At 48.5% G+C, this 16,826-nt stretch overlaps 1 protein-coding gene across 2 annotated transcripts in view; it reads right to left on the bottom strand.

Moving 5' to 3' along the window:
• Positions 1-3,370, bottom strand: part of HK1 (hexokinase 1) — a 35,918-nt gene extending 32,548 nt beyond the window's left edge. Inside the window, exon 1 of one of the 2 annotated variants that reach the window (XM_086467268.1) lies at positions 3,308-3,370. In XM_086467268.1, coding sequence (XP_086323394.1) covers positions 3,308-3,370 — 63 coding nt within the window. The remainder of the gene's footprint in view (positions 1-3,307) is intronic. The other variant, XM_086467269.1, reaches the window with a different exon arrangement.
• Positions 3,371-16,826: the final 13,456 nt, after the last annotated feature.

The raw sequence follows: 16,826 nt of genomic DNA, 5'->3' as shown, positions 1-16,826 counted from the left end.
CACAGCCTTTGCACAAAAACCCTTCAATGTGTAAACATTCTTCTGCAAAGCTAGTCATACTCCATACTCTTCTCAGCATCAGGAAGATTCATCAGGAGCCAAAGCATGTTAAAACAAGTAGTTTAGGCATCCTGAAACTGTTTGCACTTACTTATTATTTATCAGATTGGTTTCTAAAACGGCTTTATAGTGGCAGGGCTTTTTTTATGCCAGTTGCTATATTTTATAACTCATTCCATCACATTCTTTTCAAGGTTAAATGGCATTTAAATGTCACCCTTGAATTTTTTTGCTTCTCTCATCAGGTAATACAACAAAAAGGTACTGTTCCCCTGACAGACAGAAACAAGGCAACACCCAGAGGCTCCCTTTGCTAGGGCCAGCTATTGCAGGTACAAACCTGTTGGAAATAAAAGCTACTCAAAGGCAGTTTTACAAAAGCTCTCCTGCACACAGGCCAGTGGCACAGATGCCAAAGACGCTCAGTGATGCCAGTATCCCTGAGGATGGGAGGCAGTCTTTTAGAGAAATTAGGGCCTTGGTTTGTGTTGTGCAAAGTCCTCTGGCCCAGCAAGGATGCTGGGCTCCTGGTGCTGCCCCTGAAGAATCACAAACATTCAGGGAACAGATGTTTTCAAAAACATCTGGATGATTTATCCTGCTTGGAGTAAAACCACATGCGTATTTATATGGTACATATAAATCGTACATTGCTTGCTTGCTTCCACACAGCACGGTCACATACAAGTGCCCATACATGTGGTTTCATCGGAAAAATGCCCACTTGCAGGGGCTGCAGGGCCACGAGGCTGCCAGCATGTGATGAACAACCCACACCTTTGACACTACACGTCGTCCACCCTGCCTATTCCTCCTGCTTGCCATGACTCACCTTGAAAAACATTCCACAAACTGCAAATCTGAAAAAAATTACTCTCAAACTTAAGGGGGTGTATAAAACGCAGCAAAACCAGTACAGAAGCATTAGTTCTTAGACTCAGAGGATCCCAAGGACCTGAAACCATCAGCCCCATCTGTGCCCCTCAGCAGGGTCCCCATCATAGGTAGCACTGAGCATTAGTGCCATGCAGGGATGGGAACCCAAAAAAAGAAGGAAACGGGGTCATAAGGGAAGAAGGATGTTCAGCCTTGGTGCAGTGGAGACCCGGTAACAAATCCCTTCCCTAATTCAACTCGTGGGTATTTTTAACCCTTTCACACCCCTCCCGTGACCCGCAGCAGCATCCTCAAGGTGACCTGCCACCTGTGCCGCCAAACGCCGAGCCCATCGCTGCCACGGACCAGCGAGGCCGGGAGCCCCGCGTGGCAGCGCGGCGAGCGGGGGCACGGCCTTGGCCAGCAGCCCCCTGGCCACAGGCACGTACCAGCAGAAAGTGCTGCTCTTCCGGAAGCAGAGAGGAGAGGGAGGGACCTGCAGTGAAGCCATGCAGGCACGTATTCCCGTAAGCGGCACGCCGAGATGGAGCGCAAACCTCGCCAGCAGCACGCTCAGATGGAGCACAAACCCCTTTGCCCCGCGGGGAGCCAAAAGCCGAGCCCACCGGCTCCCAGCGGCTGGGGGGCAGCAAAGCAGTGGGGCAGAGCCTCTGCCTGCCGCAGAAATCCTCCCTACAGGACAGCCAGAAGTGAGGGGGCTTAATATCCTTTCTAAAAGGACATGAACAGGAAAAGATGCCTTACATCCTCCAAAAACAGCAGCTTGCCTTTTTTTAATTGGATTTGATTTTTTTTTTCTTTTTCGGGCAAAAGCAGATTGATCCATAGGAATGCTTTACAGCTCCCTGGCCAAACGATTTCCCGTGCAATCACAATAGCAGCCGCATGGTGCCAAAACAGCCTGCAATAAATAACCCCCGGGAACACCACCGTTTCCCCCGTGCCTGCCTGCTCCCACCGCACCTTCCCCGCACAGCCCTTCTGCTGCTCCTCAGCCAGCCACACTCTTGTGCTTATCTTGGGTTTCTAAATATAACAGGCACAGCGAGACAGAGAGGGCCTTACCCAGGCACGCACGCCTGGCACCAGCGGCAGCACTTACAAATCCTCCGTGAAAAGGAAAATAAGGGGCCTGGGGAAAAGGAAAAGCCACATACGTGGGGCTAGGAGGTGCAGAAAGCTGCAGGCTGCACATAGCCTTCAGCTCCTCGCGAGAACCGCCGGGCGGAAAAGCGAAAGGCCTAAACCACGGAAGGAGACATGGAAAATATGGGGTGCTGTCTGGGTTTCATCCAACAGAGGAGTGGGCACGGGTGAAGACGTCTTGAGTGGGGCAGGATGGGTCACCCACACACAGGAGCTGAGGTCTCCCCAGGCACTGCCAGAAGCCCAAAGAGAGGAGGTGCTCTCTTCCAGCCAGGACAAACCCCCGAGACCCCAATAAATCAGCCCTGCTAACGCTGCCGCTGAGCTTCCCCACAACATTTTAGGGATGCCTTCAGCAGGCGCTCAGCCATGCGCCTAGGTGGGTCCCGCAGCACCGCCGGAGGAGATGGCAGAGGGGAAGCCTCTGCTTCCTGACGTCAGCCCAGCTCCGTAACAGGGCTCTCGGTGGTATTTCCAATTATTTTCCCGATTTGTGTCCAAGCATCCCTAACCCCAGGCTCTCCACTCCCTACAGCTCTGCCATATGCTCCACCGGGACCTAACTGCCATGTTTTCACTTATCCTATGCTCTGCACCCGTTTCCTTGTGGCAGGGCTAAATCCCAGGGCTATACCAACCACACAAGAGCAGTTGCCTAACGCTAAAGGAAAAGAACCCCATGAAAATGCTACTGCTTTTTAAGCACAACTGTCAAACACTTCCTGTAAATTCAGAAGCTGCAGTGACACATAATTCAAAAACTACCTGCTCTTCATCTTCGTCACCCCCGTGCTGGAGTGACGGATGCCTGGCAAAGATGGGTAAGTCCCCTCTCCAGGGATGCTGGTGCCTACTAAAGGCCTGAAAGGCCAGCACCCCTACCCGCTCTCCCTCACTGCCAAAGCCCCTCGACTCCTGCCTCGCTGTGCCGAGCTCTGTTCCCGCGGCCCGACCCACAGTGGGCCGGTGTGCATCACCCACCCCCGGCAGCTCCCACACCGAAACCCCGCTCCGCTCTCCACCAGGGACGCTTGGGGTGGGGGGACGTCTAGCTGGGCTTAAAAACGGGTTTATTCCCCTTTCTTCCACAGCAGGGTAGCTATAGGGACATAGCAACAAAACCAACGGGGAAAAAAAAAAAAATTAAAAAGCGATCTGGCCTGTGGGCGCTGGCGCATCCCTCCGCCGGGGGGTTCCAATCTACCTTTTTGACCTGATCTTCCTTCAGCTCCGTGAAGTAGTAGGCCAGGAGCTGGGCGGCGATCATCCTGCCGGCTGCAGCGGGCGGCTCCGCGCACGCAGCGATGCGGCGCCCGGGGATGGCCGCGCCGCCGCCGCCGCCGCAGCGCCTCCCCTTCCTCCTCCTCCTCCTCCGGGCCGGCCCCGGCCCCGCCCGTCGGCCCGCTCCCACAGCCGGGCGGGGACGTGGCGGCACGGAGCCCCCCTCGGTGTTATTTCTGGCAGGCAGAGCAGGAAGGAGGAGGGCAATGCCCTGTCGTACCCACAGGGTCTTTTACAGCAGCCTTGGAGACAGACTGCCGAAGGCTTCCCGCCGCTCCTTGAACTCCGCTGTGGTAGGAGTAAACTGAACAAAAACCCAATACTCTAAACTAAAGGTGTTTTCAGAAGAGCCTCTGTGCTGAGAAATCTTTGAGAAAATAGCAAGACTGTCAGAACCTCCAGTAACACCGAGCATCCCCTGCCCTGGTGCCATGCCTCCTCCAGAGCAAGCCTGGACCTCCTGGGCTGCAGGCTGAGCTGCTGGGAGACTTGCAGGTGGGCCCTGAAAAACCACATAATGGCTTTGACAGTTGTACTTTTGGAGACCTCACGTTTATATTCCATCAGAAAAATCCCCACATCAAATGCACTGTCGGACAGGCCCTCTCCTCCCCGTGTACTGCCCACATTTTTGCCACATTGGGGTGCATTTGCCAGCACACCATCCACCACTGTGAAGCCTCCGAGGGCTCCACATCCACATAAGTGAAGCGATGCAATGCCCCTCCAAAAGCCAAAGGCCAAACACAGATGCCAAGGCAACGTGTCAGCAGGGTTTTCGCCGACACCCTGTCCATCCGCAGGGACAGGAACACACACCCATGCAAACAGTGATGATGCTGGAGGCGTGATTTGCATAGAGGTTGTCTACCAAAGTCCAAGTGATTAAAAACCTGTTTCTTGAGTTTCCGGCTTCCTTTTCAGTGCTGCTTTAATTAGATGGTTGCACTGGCCAAAATCAAGAGCTGCTTTGGCAGACACATCCTCCTTTAGACTGCCCTAGTCACTGCAGGCAGGGTGGGCAGGGTTTCCTTCTCCCTCTCACCACATTAGCTCACTCTCAGTGAGGTTTTCATCAAGCGTTTCACTGATCTGCATGTGTTACTCCTGCTTGTTTGTTTGGCAAGCTAATGAGCAAACATGCCCGCGCTCCCCAACGCAGGCAGGCTGTCTTGCTGCAGGCACAGCAGCATCGCCCTGAGACCAGGCACAGCTGGAGCTCGCGGGCAGCGCAGAAATGTGGGGCTGAGCATCATCATCCTGGCAGCATCTGGCAATGTCACCCCATCCCTTACACAGGCCGACCGAGCTCTCACTCAGATGTAATTCACTATTCAGCCACCCTCCTCCTCTTCTGACAGTTAGAAACTATCTTTAATTCCCAGCCCAGGCTCACTCCTGTTTTCGATCCATCTGTCAGCTGCTAAACCTTGTCTTTCAGTTGAAATTGCTCTCCTCACTCTGGTGTTTGTTCCTATAAATACAGGGGAAAGTAACCGTATAGGTCCTCAGCTTTTGCTTTGCTAGGTAAGACAGACCTAGCTCTTGTTTCGTCTCCTTTCCCTGAAAAGCCCAGGCTGGTTTAGCAGCTCTTTTCCACACTCCCTCCAGACTGAATTCATCTCTACAACCACAACAACTAAAGTTGGGTAGGTTATTCTGGAGAAAGCGAAAACCCCTGTGCTGATGTACACGGTTCTCCTACTGGAAATATGTCACCAAATCCCTTCCCATTAACAAGCACAAGCCCTGAGGCTCCCAAGCTTAACTGGGACACCAAGATGCCCCCATGCCATCAGCCACTGCTCCCATGGGACAGCAGATCTTTCACCCCATGCCAAAAAACATCCCTGTTCCTGCTTCCCCAGCATGGCCAATGGAGTCCTGGATGCCAGAGATGTCCTCATCAAAAAGCTGCCCTGCAGCAGCCCAGATCAAAATTTAGATGCAAAAAGTCACTTTCTGCATGTCTGCATTTACATTTGCCTTTTGTTGCTGTATGAACACCACCTGGCACCACTCAATTCCCACAGGCTCTGTGTTCCTAGAGCTGCTTCTACACTGACATCCCTACTCTCTACCCCCTCCAGCTCAGACACCTAACCACCACCTAAATACAAGACACTCCCCTCAGTTACCTTGCTGCAGGAATGCTTACTCAGTTAAAATACTTGGACACAACCACAAGGGTTGTTTTCAGCTAATCTTTGACCAAATGAAAGCAATTCAAACCATACCCTCTGGCTCTCAAGGAATTTGAATCAGCCAACTAGGAGTTTGGAAAGCCTAAAATCTTCAAAGTGGCTACGACTATGAATAGTCTTCTCTTTAACATGACACCTGTCTCAAGAACATGCAAAAGGAGGACAGGTTTGTTTCCTTCATCTGCCAAAACTGTGACTTAGAAGTGAAATGAAAATGTCACAGATCATTAAGGTGGCTGTTGGCTCCACTGACCATTTGTATTACAGCTTATTTCAAAACTCACCTAAACAATTGCCTCATGTTTCCTTTAAGCTACAAAAAGCAAGAAGTACAAACCATTACTACTCTGAAGCCTTCTTGGTTCTGTGCAATGAAAATAAAACCCACACACATTACAAACCCCCAAATAAATGAAAGAATAAAATATACACTTAAGGAGGAGGTGGTTCATGTGACAAAGCCAAAAGCAATTAAGGGACGGTTAAACAAGTATTGCAAATAATTTGGTTTGTTTCCAGTTGCTGAGCATGGCATTCAGGAAAAATGAAGCTGCAGTGTTTAAACATTTAGTATTTTTAAACTGCTCCTTACAAGGATAAGTAAGACTGCATGACCAGCTTTGATGCTGTAACCAGTGCTGGGATAAATTAACTTTCCTCCTACCAGAGAGCTGGAAGGGCAACTAAATATCCCCACGGACACCCAAACCATTTGCAAGCCCTCTCTGTCTTGCCAGGCCAGCAGTAGGCACACAGGTGTTATTTTGGGGGGGGCCTGAGAAGAGCTGTGCACAGGTTGCCCAGCACAACCAACCACCTCTGCGTCTCCACAGAATGAGAAAGCCACCTCTGCAAGTCTCTCATACCTCCTTACCATCCAGCCCTGAGTTTTCCCTTCTGCTTTACTGGAAGAGATCAATTCAGCAGTCAATTAATTACCAGCACCTAATGTATGCTGCCAGGCATCCAGCAGGCTATTTGTAAAGCCACCGTCCTTTAAGACAAATTACTGGAGGCTGAACATGACACCTGATGACTTGCAGCTATTTTGTGCTGTAATCTCATTGTCCAGGTTTAACTGTACTGAAGTGTTTCAACTGACTGAAGTAATTCAGTGCATCAGTTTTCCTCGGTGCGGTGTTTTTTTCTTTCCTTTGCCTATTTCTTCATTAAATGTTTATCATAGAATGGTTTGGGTTGGAAAGGACCTCACAGATCATCTAGTTCCAACCCCCCTGCCATGGCAGGGACACCTCCAATAGACCAGGTTGCTCAAGGCTCCATCCAACCTGGTCTTGAACACTGCCAGGGATGGAGCATCCACAACTTCCTTAGGTAACCTGCTTCAGTGTCTCACCACTCTCAGGGTGAAGAACTTCTTCCTTATATCTAGTCGAAACCTGCCCTCTCCCAGCTTCCAACCATTACCCTTTGTCCTGTCACTGCAGGCTCTTGTAAAAAGTCCCTCCCCAGCCTTCTTGTAGGCCCCCTTCAGGTACTGGAAGGCCACTATAAGGTCTCCCCGGAGCCTTCTCTTTTCCAGGCTGAACAAGCCCAACTCTCTCAGCCTGTCCTCGTAGAAGAGGTGTTCCAACCCTCTGACCATCTTGGTAGCCCTCCTCTGGACTCGCTCCAACAGCTCCATGTCTGTCTTGTGTTGGGGGCATGGGGTGGGTTGACTCTGGCCAGATGCCCCCCAAAGCCACTCTATCACTCCCCCTCCTCAACTGGACAGGGGAGAGGAAAAAAAAAAATATAACAAGGCTTGTGGGGTTGAGATAAGGACAGGGAGATCACTTAGTATTTACCATCATGGGCAAAACAGACTCAACTTCAGAAAAACGTAATTTATTACCAATTAACTCAGAGAGGAGTAATGAGAAATAAAACCAAATCTTAAAACATCTTCCCCCCACCCCTCCCTTCTTTCCCAGGCTTAACTTTGATCCCGATTTCTCTCCCTCCTCCCTCCTCAAGCGGCACAGGGGGGAAACAGGGAATGGGGGCTGGGGTCAGTTCATCACTCTGTTGTTTTCTGCCGCTTCTTCCTCCTCAGGGGGAGGACTCCTCATACATTCCCCCTGCTCCAGTGTGGGGTCCCCCTCATGGCAGAAAGTCCTCCATGACTTCTCCAGCATGAGTCTTCCCACGGGTTCAGTTCTTCATGAACTGCTCCAACGTGGGTCTCCTTCATGGTGTGCAGTCCTTCAGGAACCGACTGCTCCAGCGTGAGCCACCCTCACGGGGTCTCTAGCAGCAAACCTGCTCCAGCGTGGGCTTCTCTCTCTCCACGGGCCACAGGTCCTGCCAGGAGCCTGCTCCAGTGCAGGCTTCCCACAGGGCCACAGCTTCCTTCAGGTATCCACCTACTCCAGCGTGGGGGCCCTCCATGGGGTGTAGGCAGTCATCTGCTCCACCGCCCATGGGCTGCAGAGGGACAGCCTGCCTCACCATGGTCTTCACCACAGGTCGCAGGGGAATCGCTGCTCCGGCGCCTGGAGCATCTCCTCCCCCTCCTTCTTCACTGACCTTGGTGTCTGCAGAATGTTTCTCTCACATATTCTCACTCCTCTCACTCGCTGCAATTCCTGCTGCGCAATAACTTTTTCCCTTTCTTAAATATGTTATCACAGAGGCGAAAAATGCTGTCACTGACTGGCTTGGCCTTGGCCAGCGGCGGCTCCATATTAAAGCCAGCTGGCATTGGCTATATCCGACATAGGGGAAACTTCTAGTAGCTTCATAGAGAAGCCACCCCTGTAACACCCCCCCCCCCCCCGCTACCAAAACCTTGCCATGCACACACAAACCAGTTACAGGGCCCCAGAGCTGGACACAGTATTCCAGGTGGGGTCTCACAAGGCCAGAGTAGAGGGGCAGAATCACCTCCCTGGACCTGCTGGCCACACATCTTTTGATGCAGCCCAGGATACAGTTGGCTTTTTAGGCTACAAGCATGCACTGTTGGCTCATGTTCATCCTATCATCCACCAGCACCCCCAAGTCCTTCTCCTCAGGACTGCTCTTGATCCACTTGTCGCCCAGCCTGTATCTGTGCTTGGGGTTGCCCCAACCCAGGTGCAGGACCCTGCGCTTGGCCTTGTTGAACTTCCTGAGATTTGCACGGGCCCACCTCTCCAGCCTGTCCAGGTCCCTCTGGATGGCCTCCCTTCCCTCCAGTGTGTCGACCGCACCACACAGCTTGGTGTTGTCAGCAAACTTGCTGAGGGTGCACTCGATCCCACTGTCCATGTCGCTGACAAAGATGTTAAATAGCACTGGTGCCAGTACCAATATCTGAGGAACACCGCTTGTCCGTGGTCTCCACTCAGACATCGAGTTTATTGCTCTAGACAAGTCTATGTTTAGATTTGGCTTCTATACAATGGAGGGATTTTGTTTTTAATCATGTCCATCACATAGTTTTGATGTACACAGTTGCTTTTTTTTTTTTTTACATAAACAGATGCTTTCTACTTTTGTAAGGAAACAACAAAGTTTTAGTTGTGTTTGTTGTTCTAAGTGTCTGAAAAATGATCAATCCACTTTTATCCACACTCCATTTTCCTTTCACAATACTTAAAGCAAAGTGATAGAAACCACCATCTCTAAGAAACAGTAAGTTTCCAGTTCATGACAGCACCCCTGACTAACAAGGGAATTTTTAAATAGCCTTTGAAGCTCCCATTGCAGGGTAGAAAACTGTGTGTTTACACTCAATGAATCACTGTGCAGTTGTGCTTAACTTGGTGCAGAAGGTACTAAGAAAATCTAAAAGCAGCAGAGATATCGATTTGATAAGCCATTCAGCCGAATGAGGTTAAATGCATTATGCAATTTCACCTTGCCAGAAGGCACAGCAAGCAGGCACTACCACATAGCCAGCCACAACGCTTTATCTCACATTTCCCCTGTTAAGAAACAAGATTAGCTGTGAATGCCTTCAGGGTAGCTCGTTCCATGCTCAAGAAAGTCCAAGCCACATCCATACAGAGGAGCATGCACTCCTAAAGTGGTTTTTATGCTCCTGGTACAGCACATCAGGAGTATGTTTTAAAAGATGAGCACTTCCCCTGGGAAACAGAGCGCCAGGCACTGGGTAACAAAGAGCCAGGACAGGCTCTGCGCATCTTACCAAGCTAACCACCCCAGCCAGGAATATGCCACAGGTTTTCCCTGCACCCAAACGCTGGCAGGGCTTGGAGCCAGTAAGTGCGTGAGGCTCTCAGGGCCCCGCTCTGTCAAGAGCGGTCAGAGAAAGGATGGACACCTTTGGCCCCAGGAAAGTAGGACCTCCCTCTCCAGCTGTCTAGTAACAAAGGCAGAGGACTGCCAGTGCTAACGACTGGCTAACAGCTGGTTTTGTTTTTTAATTTATAACTTAGTTTTATATTTATTTTATATATGCGATATACAAATAAATCTATTTTCATATATTATCAAAATACAATTTGTATTTTAATTCAAATTATTTAATGAAAAAGCGAACAGCATTTTCCATGCCCGGCAGTATATCCAGACTGTCGGGCCATGTCCCCGTCATACACACATCACCGTTATCGCATGCCGCAGCAGCTGGTAGGGGCACAGCACACACAGGTCTGTGCCCAGCCCCAACGCTGTCCTCATCAGGTCTCCCAGGGAGGGGACAGGGCGCAGAGTCCATGCAATGTTTGGGATAATGCAAGAAATCATCTGTTCTCTGCCTCTCAAGAGGGTTGCCACAATACCCAGCCGCCTTTTAGGCACAAAGACTAACAATGAGTTCTGCCCTGTTCTGTTAGAGTCGCTCCAGGGAGAGGGTGAGCTACTTTTTAATAAAGTCCCTTTCGAAGGAGTTTAGCACCATACACTGACCTGAGCATTTGAGGGCCAAGTGACTATGAAGGGCTATGGCTTTCAAGACTTAAATCCCAGTGACCTCCAAAGACAAGGCATTATTTCTGTAAGCTGTGTACTACACAACTGAGGATCACCAATGGCCATGTCTAGACTGTGGCCATGATGAGGGGAGAGTGGAGAAGGAAGCAAATCTAGCAAAGGAGGAGCACTGTCTACTGGTTCACATGGGAACAGAGACTCCTGGGGCAGATGAAGATGCTCCTTGCCTCAACTCCCCACATCCAGGCATGAGGCAGCTGTGTTTGCTTTTATTTCTTTAAAGTAATTGCTGTTCTTCAGCATCAGAAGGATGCAGGGAACATGACCCTCACAAAACCAAGAGATGCAAACCAGAAAGCAAATAAACACAAGCCCCAAATCCATGGCTTATGATAAACACCTCTATTTGGGAGGCCTGGATGATGGGGTTTTTTTTAAACTTCTTAGTTTTAAACCTCTTAGTTGGCAAGCTTTATCTAATTTGGGGCAAACCAAATTACTGCAGCTTTAGTTAATTGACACTGCCAAAAGCTATGGGCTGCATGAGCTACACTGCAAAGGACTTCTCTACCCAACTCCTCACATATGGGGAAAAGAGGGAGGAGCTCCCAGGAGTCACACCGCCACAAAACGTAAGCTTTAGCTCCTGCGTTGCAGAGGAGAGCTACTCTATGGAGCTGAGGAAGTTGCTAAAAATTCTCAGTTATTTAGTGGTTTCTTGTGCAGTGTTTCAAGAGAGAAAAAACCCAGTACACATGAGAGGGCACTAAAGGCAGCAGCACTTGAAGTGTCATGATTTGCAGGGAGGATGAGCAGCACTGTTTTGCATCCAAGCCTCCCCTGCTGGCTGGTGAAGTGGAACGAGGAGAGGCACTTCCCTACTGTACAGAGAGGGATCTATTCTCTGATATTTCATATTTAAAAACAACTTGAAACCCCAAATACTGTCCCATGACGGATTCCTTCCCTGTAGCAGCATACCAAACAGCTCCAATGTGCAGCAGTTACAGCAAAGGGGCACCTTTCTCATAGAACCATCTGCCTTGTGCCACAGGCATTCCCAAAAGCAGCACAGGGACTAACTAAAAAAGACAGCCCCTTTCACTGTGGGAACTGTTTCCCCAAAAGCTTTCATTCCTCAGCAGAGAAAGCAAAGTCGCTGCTGTGCTAAAATGCTTTGTGGATGATTAGAGGCATCTCCCCCTGCCCAAAGAAGAGTCCCCAGCCATGATGACATGTCTGGATCAGTGACAGCTCTGCAGAGTGCAGGCATAAGTCCGTATCCACCCACACTGCCAGCAGCCAAGGAAGCGTGTGGTTAAAGCAATGTCAAGCTAACAGTAAACAGCCAATGCAGAATATAATGCATTCCCATCTATGCAAGGTGTCGGGTCGTGTATTCATGCAAGTAACTTTGCTCTTCCCTTACATGTTAAAAATGAAATACAAATATAATCCATCCAAATTAATTTTTCTTCTTTCCCCCCCTGTCCTGGGCATTCACCTCACCAACTTCTCTCTCCCCAGTGTCAGAATTACAACTTATTTTACAACTCTGCAAAGGAAGGCAATAACCATCCCAGTTTTCTGACTCAACTTGCGGTCCTGCATTAGTTTAACACTTTTTCCATTGAGGAGAGAACCACTGCATCAAGCAACCGCTTTTTCTAGTGCATTGGTAGTAAGTCGTCATTGCAGATCAGATACATACAATCAGATACATTTGCATACACTCACACATTTATATGCACACAGAAGCACATCAGCAAACTGTTTATAAGGCAATAGAAGAGCAGTGGTGTTATGGTGATGAACCTACTGTCAATGAGCTGCCTTTTCTCACCAGTAGGTGAAGCATTTGTTTCATTTCAGAAAACATCTCTTGATTCCAGCAAACTGAAATTAGCACAAATGCAGATTTCTGATACACTATCTCCAACGCTAGTAAAAAATGTTAAAAGAAATGTCACTGAAAAAAGGGCAAAATATAGAGTGCAAACTGGTTTGAAATTTCACAAGTGACAAATGTAAAGTATTTGCACTTGTTTGAGTCAAATCTTTTATCTTGAGAAGAGGCAGTTCAATCCCAGTTAAAGGATGTCTGCATAGTCAGCAATTCACTTAAGTGATGAGGCAGTTACAATTACTTAAATGAAGGAAAACAGAACCTAATTTATTGTACTTTATAGAGACAGCTTTCCTAAATCTGCTTTCAGCTCCTCACAGATCATAGAGCTCATTCGTCAAAGTTTAGCTCTAACACACCCACTGCGTGGGAAGACTTACAAAACCAAAGCCAATCCTTCATCCTTGCACAAAGCAGCTAACCTCTGGCAAACAGCTGGTTTCTGTGCACTAGTATGCACTATCCAAAGAACATCTGAATGGTATGGTCCAAATCAGTGCCTTTTAACTATGGTGCATCTTCGCTATGCAAGCAGTAAAACCATAATGAAGAGCTTGTACTTTCAGCATAGAGCACAGGACCTCTCTTTTGGCTATCCCCGAATACAAAACAAGGCGATACCTTGCAACCCAGGTTAAGAGGCCAGTTTCCACTAAGAACACACCTTTCTCCTTGATCCAGCATCTGATGCTAGTGAAAATCAGTTTGCACGGCAAATTCCAAACCCACAGGGGTACAGTCATTAATTGCAGAGGCTTTAGGTTCATGCTCCCTTTCCAGCAAGACACAGTGTAAGAGACTCTTCTCCCAGGCCCAGTTAATATCCTCACAATATGGAGCTCTCCCCAATACTAAGTTTACAACCCCCAGCCTTTAGCCCAGAAGGGGTACAAAGCAGGTACTTACTTTGCACAGCGGTGAGCAGCAGTAACCAGGCATGTCCAGGGCATTCGGCTCCTTCCGTGTGGCCATAGCGGGAGCACTTCTTGCCACGTCACATTGTCATCACAGGGGGCTGTTCACAACAAAGGAGGCAGAATTGTAGGTTTTCAGATCTCCCCCCCAGCCTCAGGATGCCTATGAAAACCCACACTCCATGGACATGGCTCTTAAAAACCCAGCCAGGAGCCGGGATACAGCAGATGCAGACCCATGGTTAGCATCACCCCAAAAAAGAGGGGAAACTGGAGGCATGAGGGCTATGGACCACAAGTGTGATCCAGAATAATGGTGAAAATGGGGAATGTGTTGGCAAAGCACTGGGCCTTGTGTGGCTCCAAGCTACAGTAGTGCCATGGGATTCCTGCCACACGCAAGGAAGGAAGGCTTAGCAAGCAAATGTGCAATGAAACACCTGAGTCCTGCTAACCATTTGTTATCCTAATTAGAACCCTCCAAGCCTTGAAAATACAAAATACAAAATATTCGTGTTAAAAATCAGTACAGGAAGATAGTCACAGATGCTGGACTTGCAGCTGAGGATCATCCAGGAGCAAGCGCAGATTTTGAGCTGCTCTGTGATGATTTGGTGATACCTTGTTTTGGCCACAGTTCAAATCTGTCTCAACAGAGACTGGAGGCAGATGTAAATGCCACCACTGAGCAAAATTTTGGCTTCTGCAATTTTACACGCTGTTGCCATGAAATTTTAGGGTAGGATGAGAACACAATGAGGCTAGCCCTGGCCAGGTTCCAGGGCATCTACGTGACCTGTTCAGGGTCCTCCTCTCTCTCCCCACGCCAACATTTGTTCCCTCAAGCCACTCTGGCTCTCCTAGGTCTTTCCAGGTGCCCGTGCCAAGGGGCAGCAGTGGGACTGAGGGAGTCTCTGTGAGGAGAGGTGGGAGCTGCCTAGAGCTGGACTCCGCTCCAGTCCATGGAGAGACTGTGGTGGGGCAGGTATCCATACTGGTGGATACTGGTGCACACCAATAACCCTTTTACACTGGGGAAGGTGTTGTTTTAATTTTGTCTTTGTTTCTCACCATCCAAATCTATGTTAATTAGTTTTCCCCAAGTGAAGTCAGTTTTACCCATGATGGTGACCAGTGAGCGATCTCCTGTCCTTGTCTCTACCTACCAGCTTCTTCCTCCTATTTTCTCCCCCATCCTGCTGAGGAAGGGGAGTGAGAGTGGCTGGGTAGGCATCAGGCAGCCAGTCATGGTCAACCCACCACACCAGGTCAAACAGAAACCTAGAAAAGATTCTGGACCCCTATTTTCATCCTCAGATTTTCACACACAAAAAAAGTAGAAGGGGAATAAACAATTTTCAAAAATTCACATGTGTCAGGAAGAAAATTGTTATTTTAATTAAACAGGCTTCTCCATCCCTCTGGCCCATTCGTGGCAGTAAACCTGAGAGTCTGGCTTCACAGTGTAGCTATGAGAGATGGGTGATGGAGGATCATTTTTTTAACAATCTAGAACAAGAAGTTTTTCTTGTCATCTCAGTGCTTTAAATGGGTGCCCCAGCTCTACGGGCTTCCTGGTCAAGAGCTCTAGCACCAGATTTCAGCAGCTGTCCCCAGTACTCACTGCAGCAATACATTACCCCATCCTGCTTGTCTTGCCCTTCCTTCCCAGAGGAAGATATAATTCTTGGCAAAGCAGAAGTATCCTCACAAAAGCCCCAATATCTTAGGCCACTACAACTTGTCCCCTGCTAGCTCCTTTGACAGCAGCCATGAGTTCACTAGTTCCATCTGGGACCTGACCCAGCATCAACAGCCCCATGGTCTTGCTCAGGGCACCTCTGTCATCCAGCAGGGTTACAGTACTTCTGCTCTAACATTTGACATCGATACAAACAAATGTTTTAATCACAACTTTTATCTATAACCATGTTTTGGACCAACAATAACAACAACAGTCTGTGGCTATCAGTCAACATTCAAGACCCAGAAATACCATCAACTGTTTTATCACCCGTCCTTAATACCAGATGCTACTGACTCAGGTCAACAGCATGAAGCTACAGGGATGAAGGTAAGGTGTAGGTGAGGAGGTCTCATGTTTTTCAGTATCAGCCTGATCAACCCTGTCCTTCCCCCTGCACAGCAGTGTCATCGCACGTGGTTTAACAGATGCTGTCATGGGTAGTGGGATGAGTACCCTCCTTGCAGAGCTTTGTCAGCACCCCAAGTACCTTGAGTGGAATTTTTTTGCCTCTCTCTGTAGCACTGCATATTCAGAACAACAGGGTCCAACTTGGGCTCCTTAAACTTTGACCAGAGCTGGGACAATAAATCCAAACGATTTCCAACTGCAAAAGAGGAATTTGCTTAAAAATAAAACCAAATTTTTCACATACCCTTGGCTTTATCTGGAGAGCAGTCTGGACAGTAAGACACAACCACCAGCACCAACAGGATCCCAAATACATTTAAAGAGCAAAAGAGCCTCTCTGCAGTCAGATGACGATGGTGCTTCATTTGGATCTGCTTTCCAAACACTTACACAGCACCCCCTTCCAATCACAACATGACACTTTGAAATGCCAGTACCACTTAGCTCCTGAGTCTATTAGACCATGAAGCAATAAACCCAGAGAAACAAAAATAACCCAGATACCTACTTTAGCACCCAGCTGAGTTGACAGGTGTTATCCCGAGGGCTCCATGGCAAAAGCATCCTCAGAAATGCCATACCTTGACCTTTGCACAACAGGCGTCATGAAGCTGATCTCCAAAAATCGTGGTGTCTTCCTAAAAGGTGATAATATTAACTATAGCCCTTTGTTTCTTTGCACTCAAGGTTTCTCCCCGTCAGCTTTCTGGCATTTGCCAGCGTGGTGCACGCTTTACTGGGCAGATATTGAGCTGCAAATTCCTTCATACTTCTCTATCCACAGCATTCTGCAGCTAAAGCGCTTGCCGGCCAGCAGATGAAAATGCCACTTACTGCTTATTCCTGCTGCAGTTTGTTGAATTAAAACCTCTTTGTTTGCAAGCTGTAAACAAATTCTTCTTAATCTTTCAATAAAAAATGTCAATTATGTTCTCTAACAATGTAACTTCATTGTGATGAAAGAAGGCATTGCTATTGCTCTAATCGTGATAACGTATCAGCTGCTTTTAGAGTCAATTCCTTTTTGTGCAAAATTTAATGACCATGCAATTATTCAAATTTCAGACTAACAGACTGAGCTTTAGACCTACAGCACGGCTCCCTTGCTCTGAAAACACACACTTGAAAGCAACAGAAAAGTCTCTAGAGCAGAATGTCTGAGTTCAGAATGCAAAACACCTTTACAATTCATTCAGCACAGCCGGACTCAGGCCCACGTTAAACACAGCTACTTCACTGGAGAGCCAAGGAAAGAAAGCCAAATTCTCGGCAAGCTCTCGCAGGCGCTTCTCAGGCCCATGGCTTTCATTTGGCTTCACTGGGAACTGTGTTTACATTCAGCTTCCTCGTCTCTCTCTGGTTTCAGTGCATTTCCTGCAGAA

The sequence above is a fragment of the Leptosomus discolor genome, chromosome 6 (assembly GCF_034619465.1).
Source record: "Leptosomus discolor isolate bLepDis1 chromosome 6, bLepDis1.hap2, whole genome shotgun sequence".
Taxonomy (NCBI): Eukaryota; Metazoa; Chordata; class Aves; order Leptosomiformes; family Leptosomidae; genus Leptosomus; species Leptosomus discolor.
The sequence above is the reverse complement of the archived record's forward strand: the minus strand, read 5'-3'. Positions and strand labels throughout refer to the sequence as shown.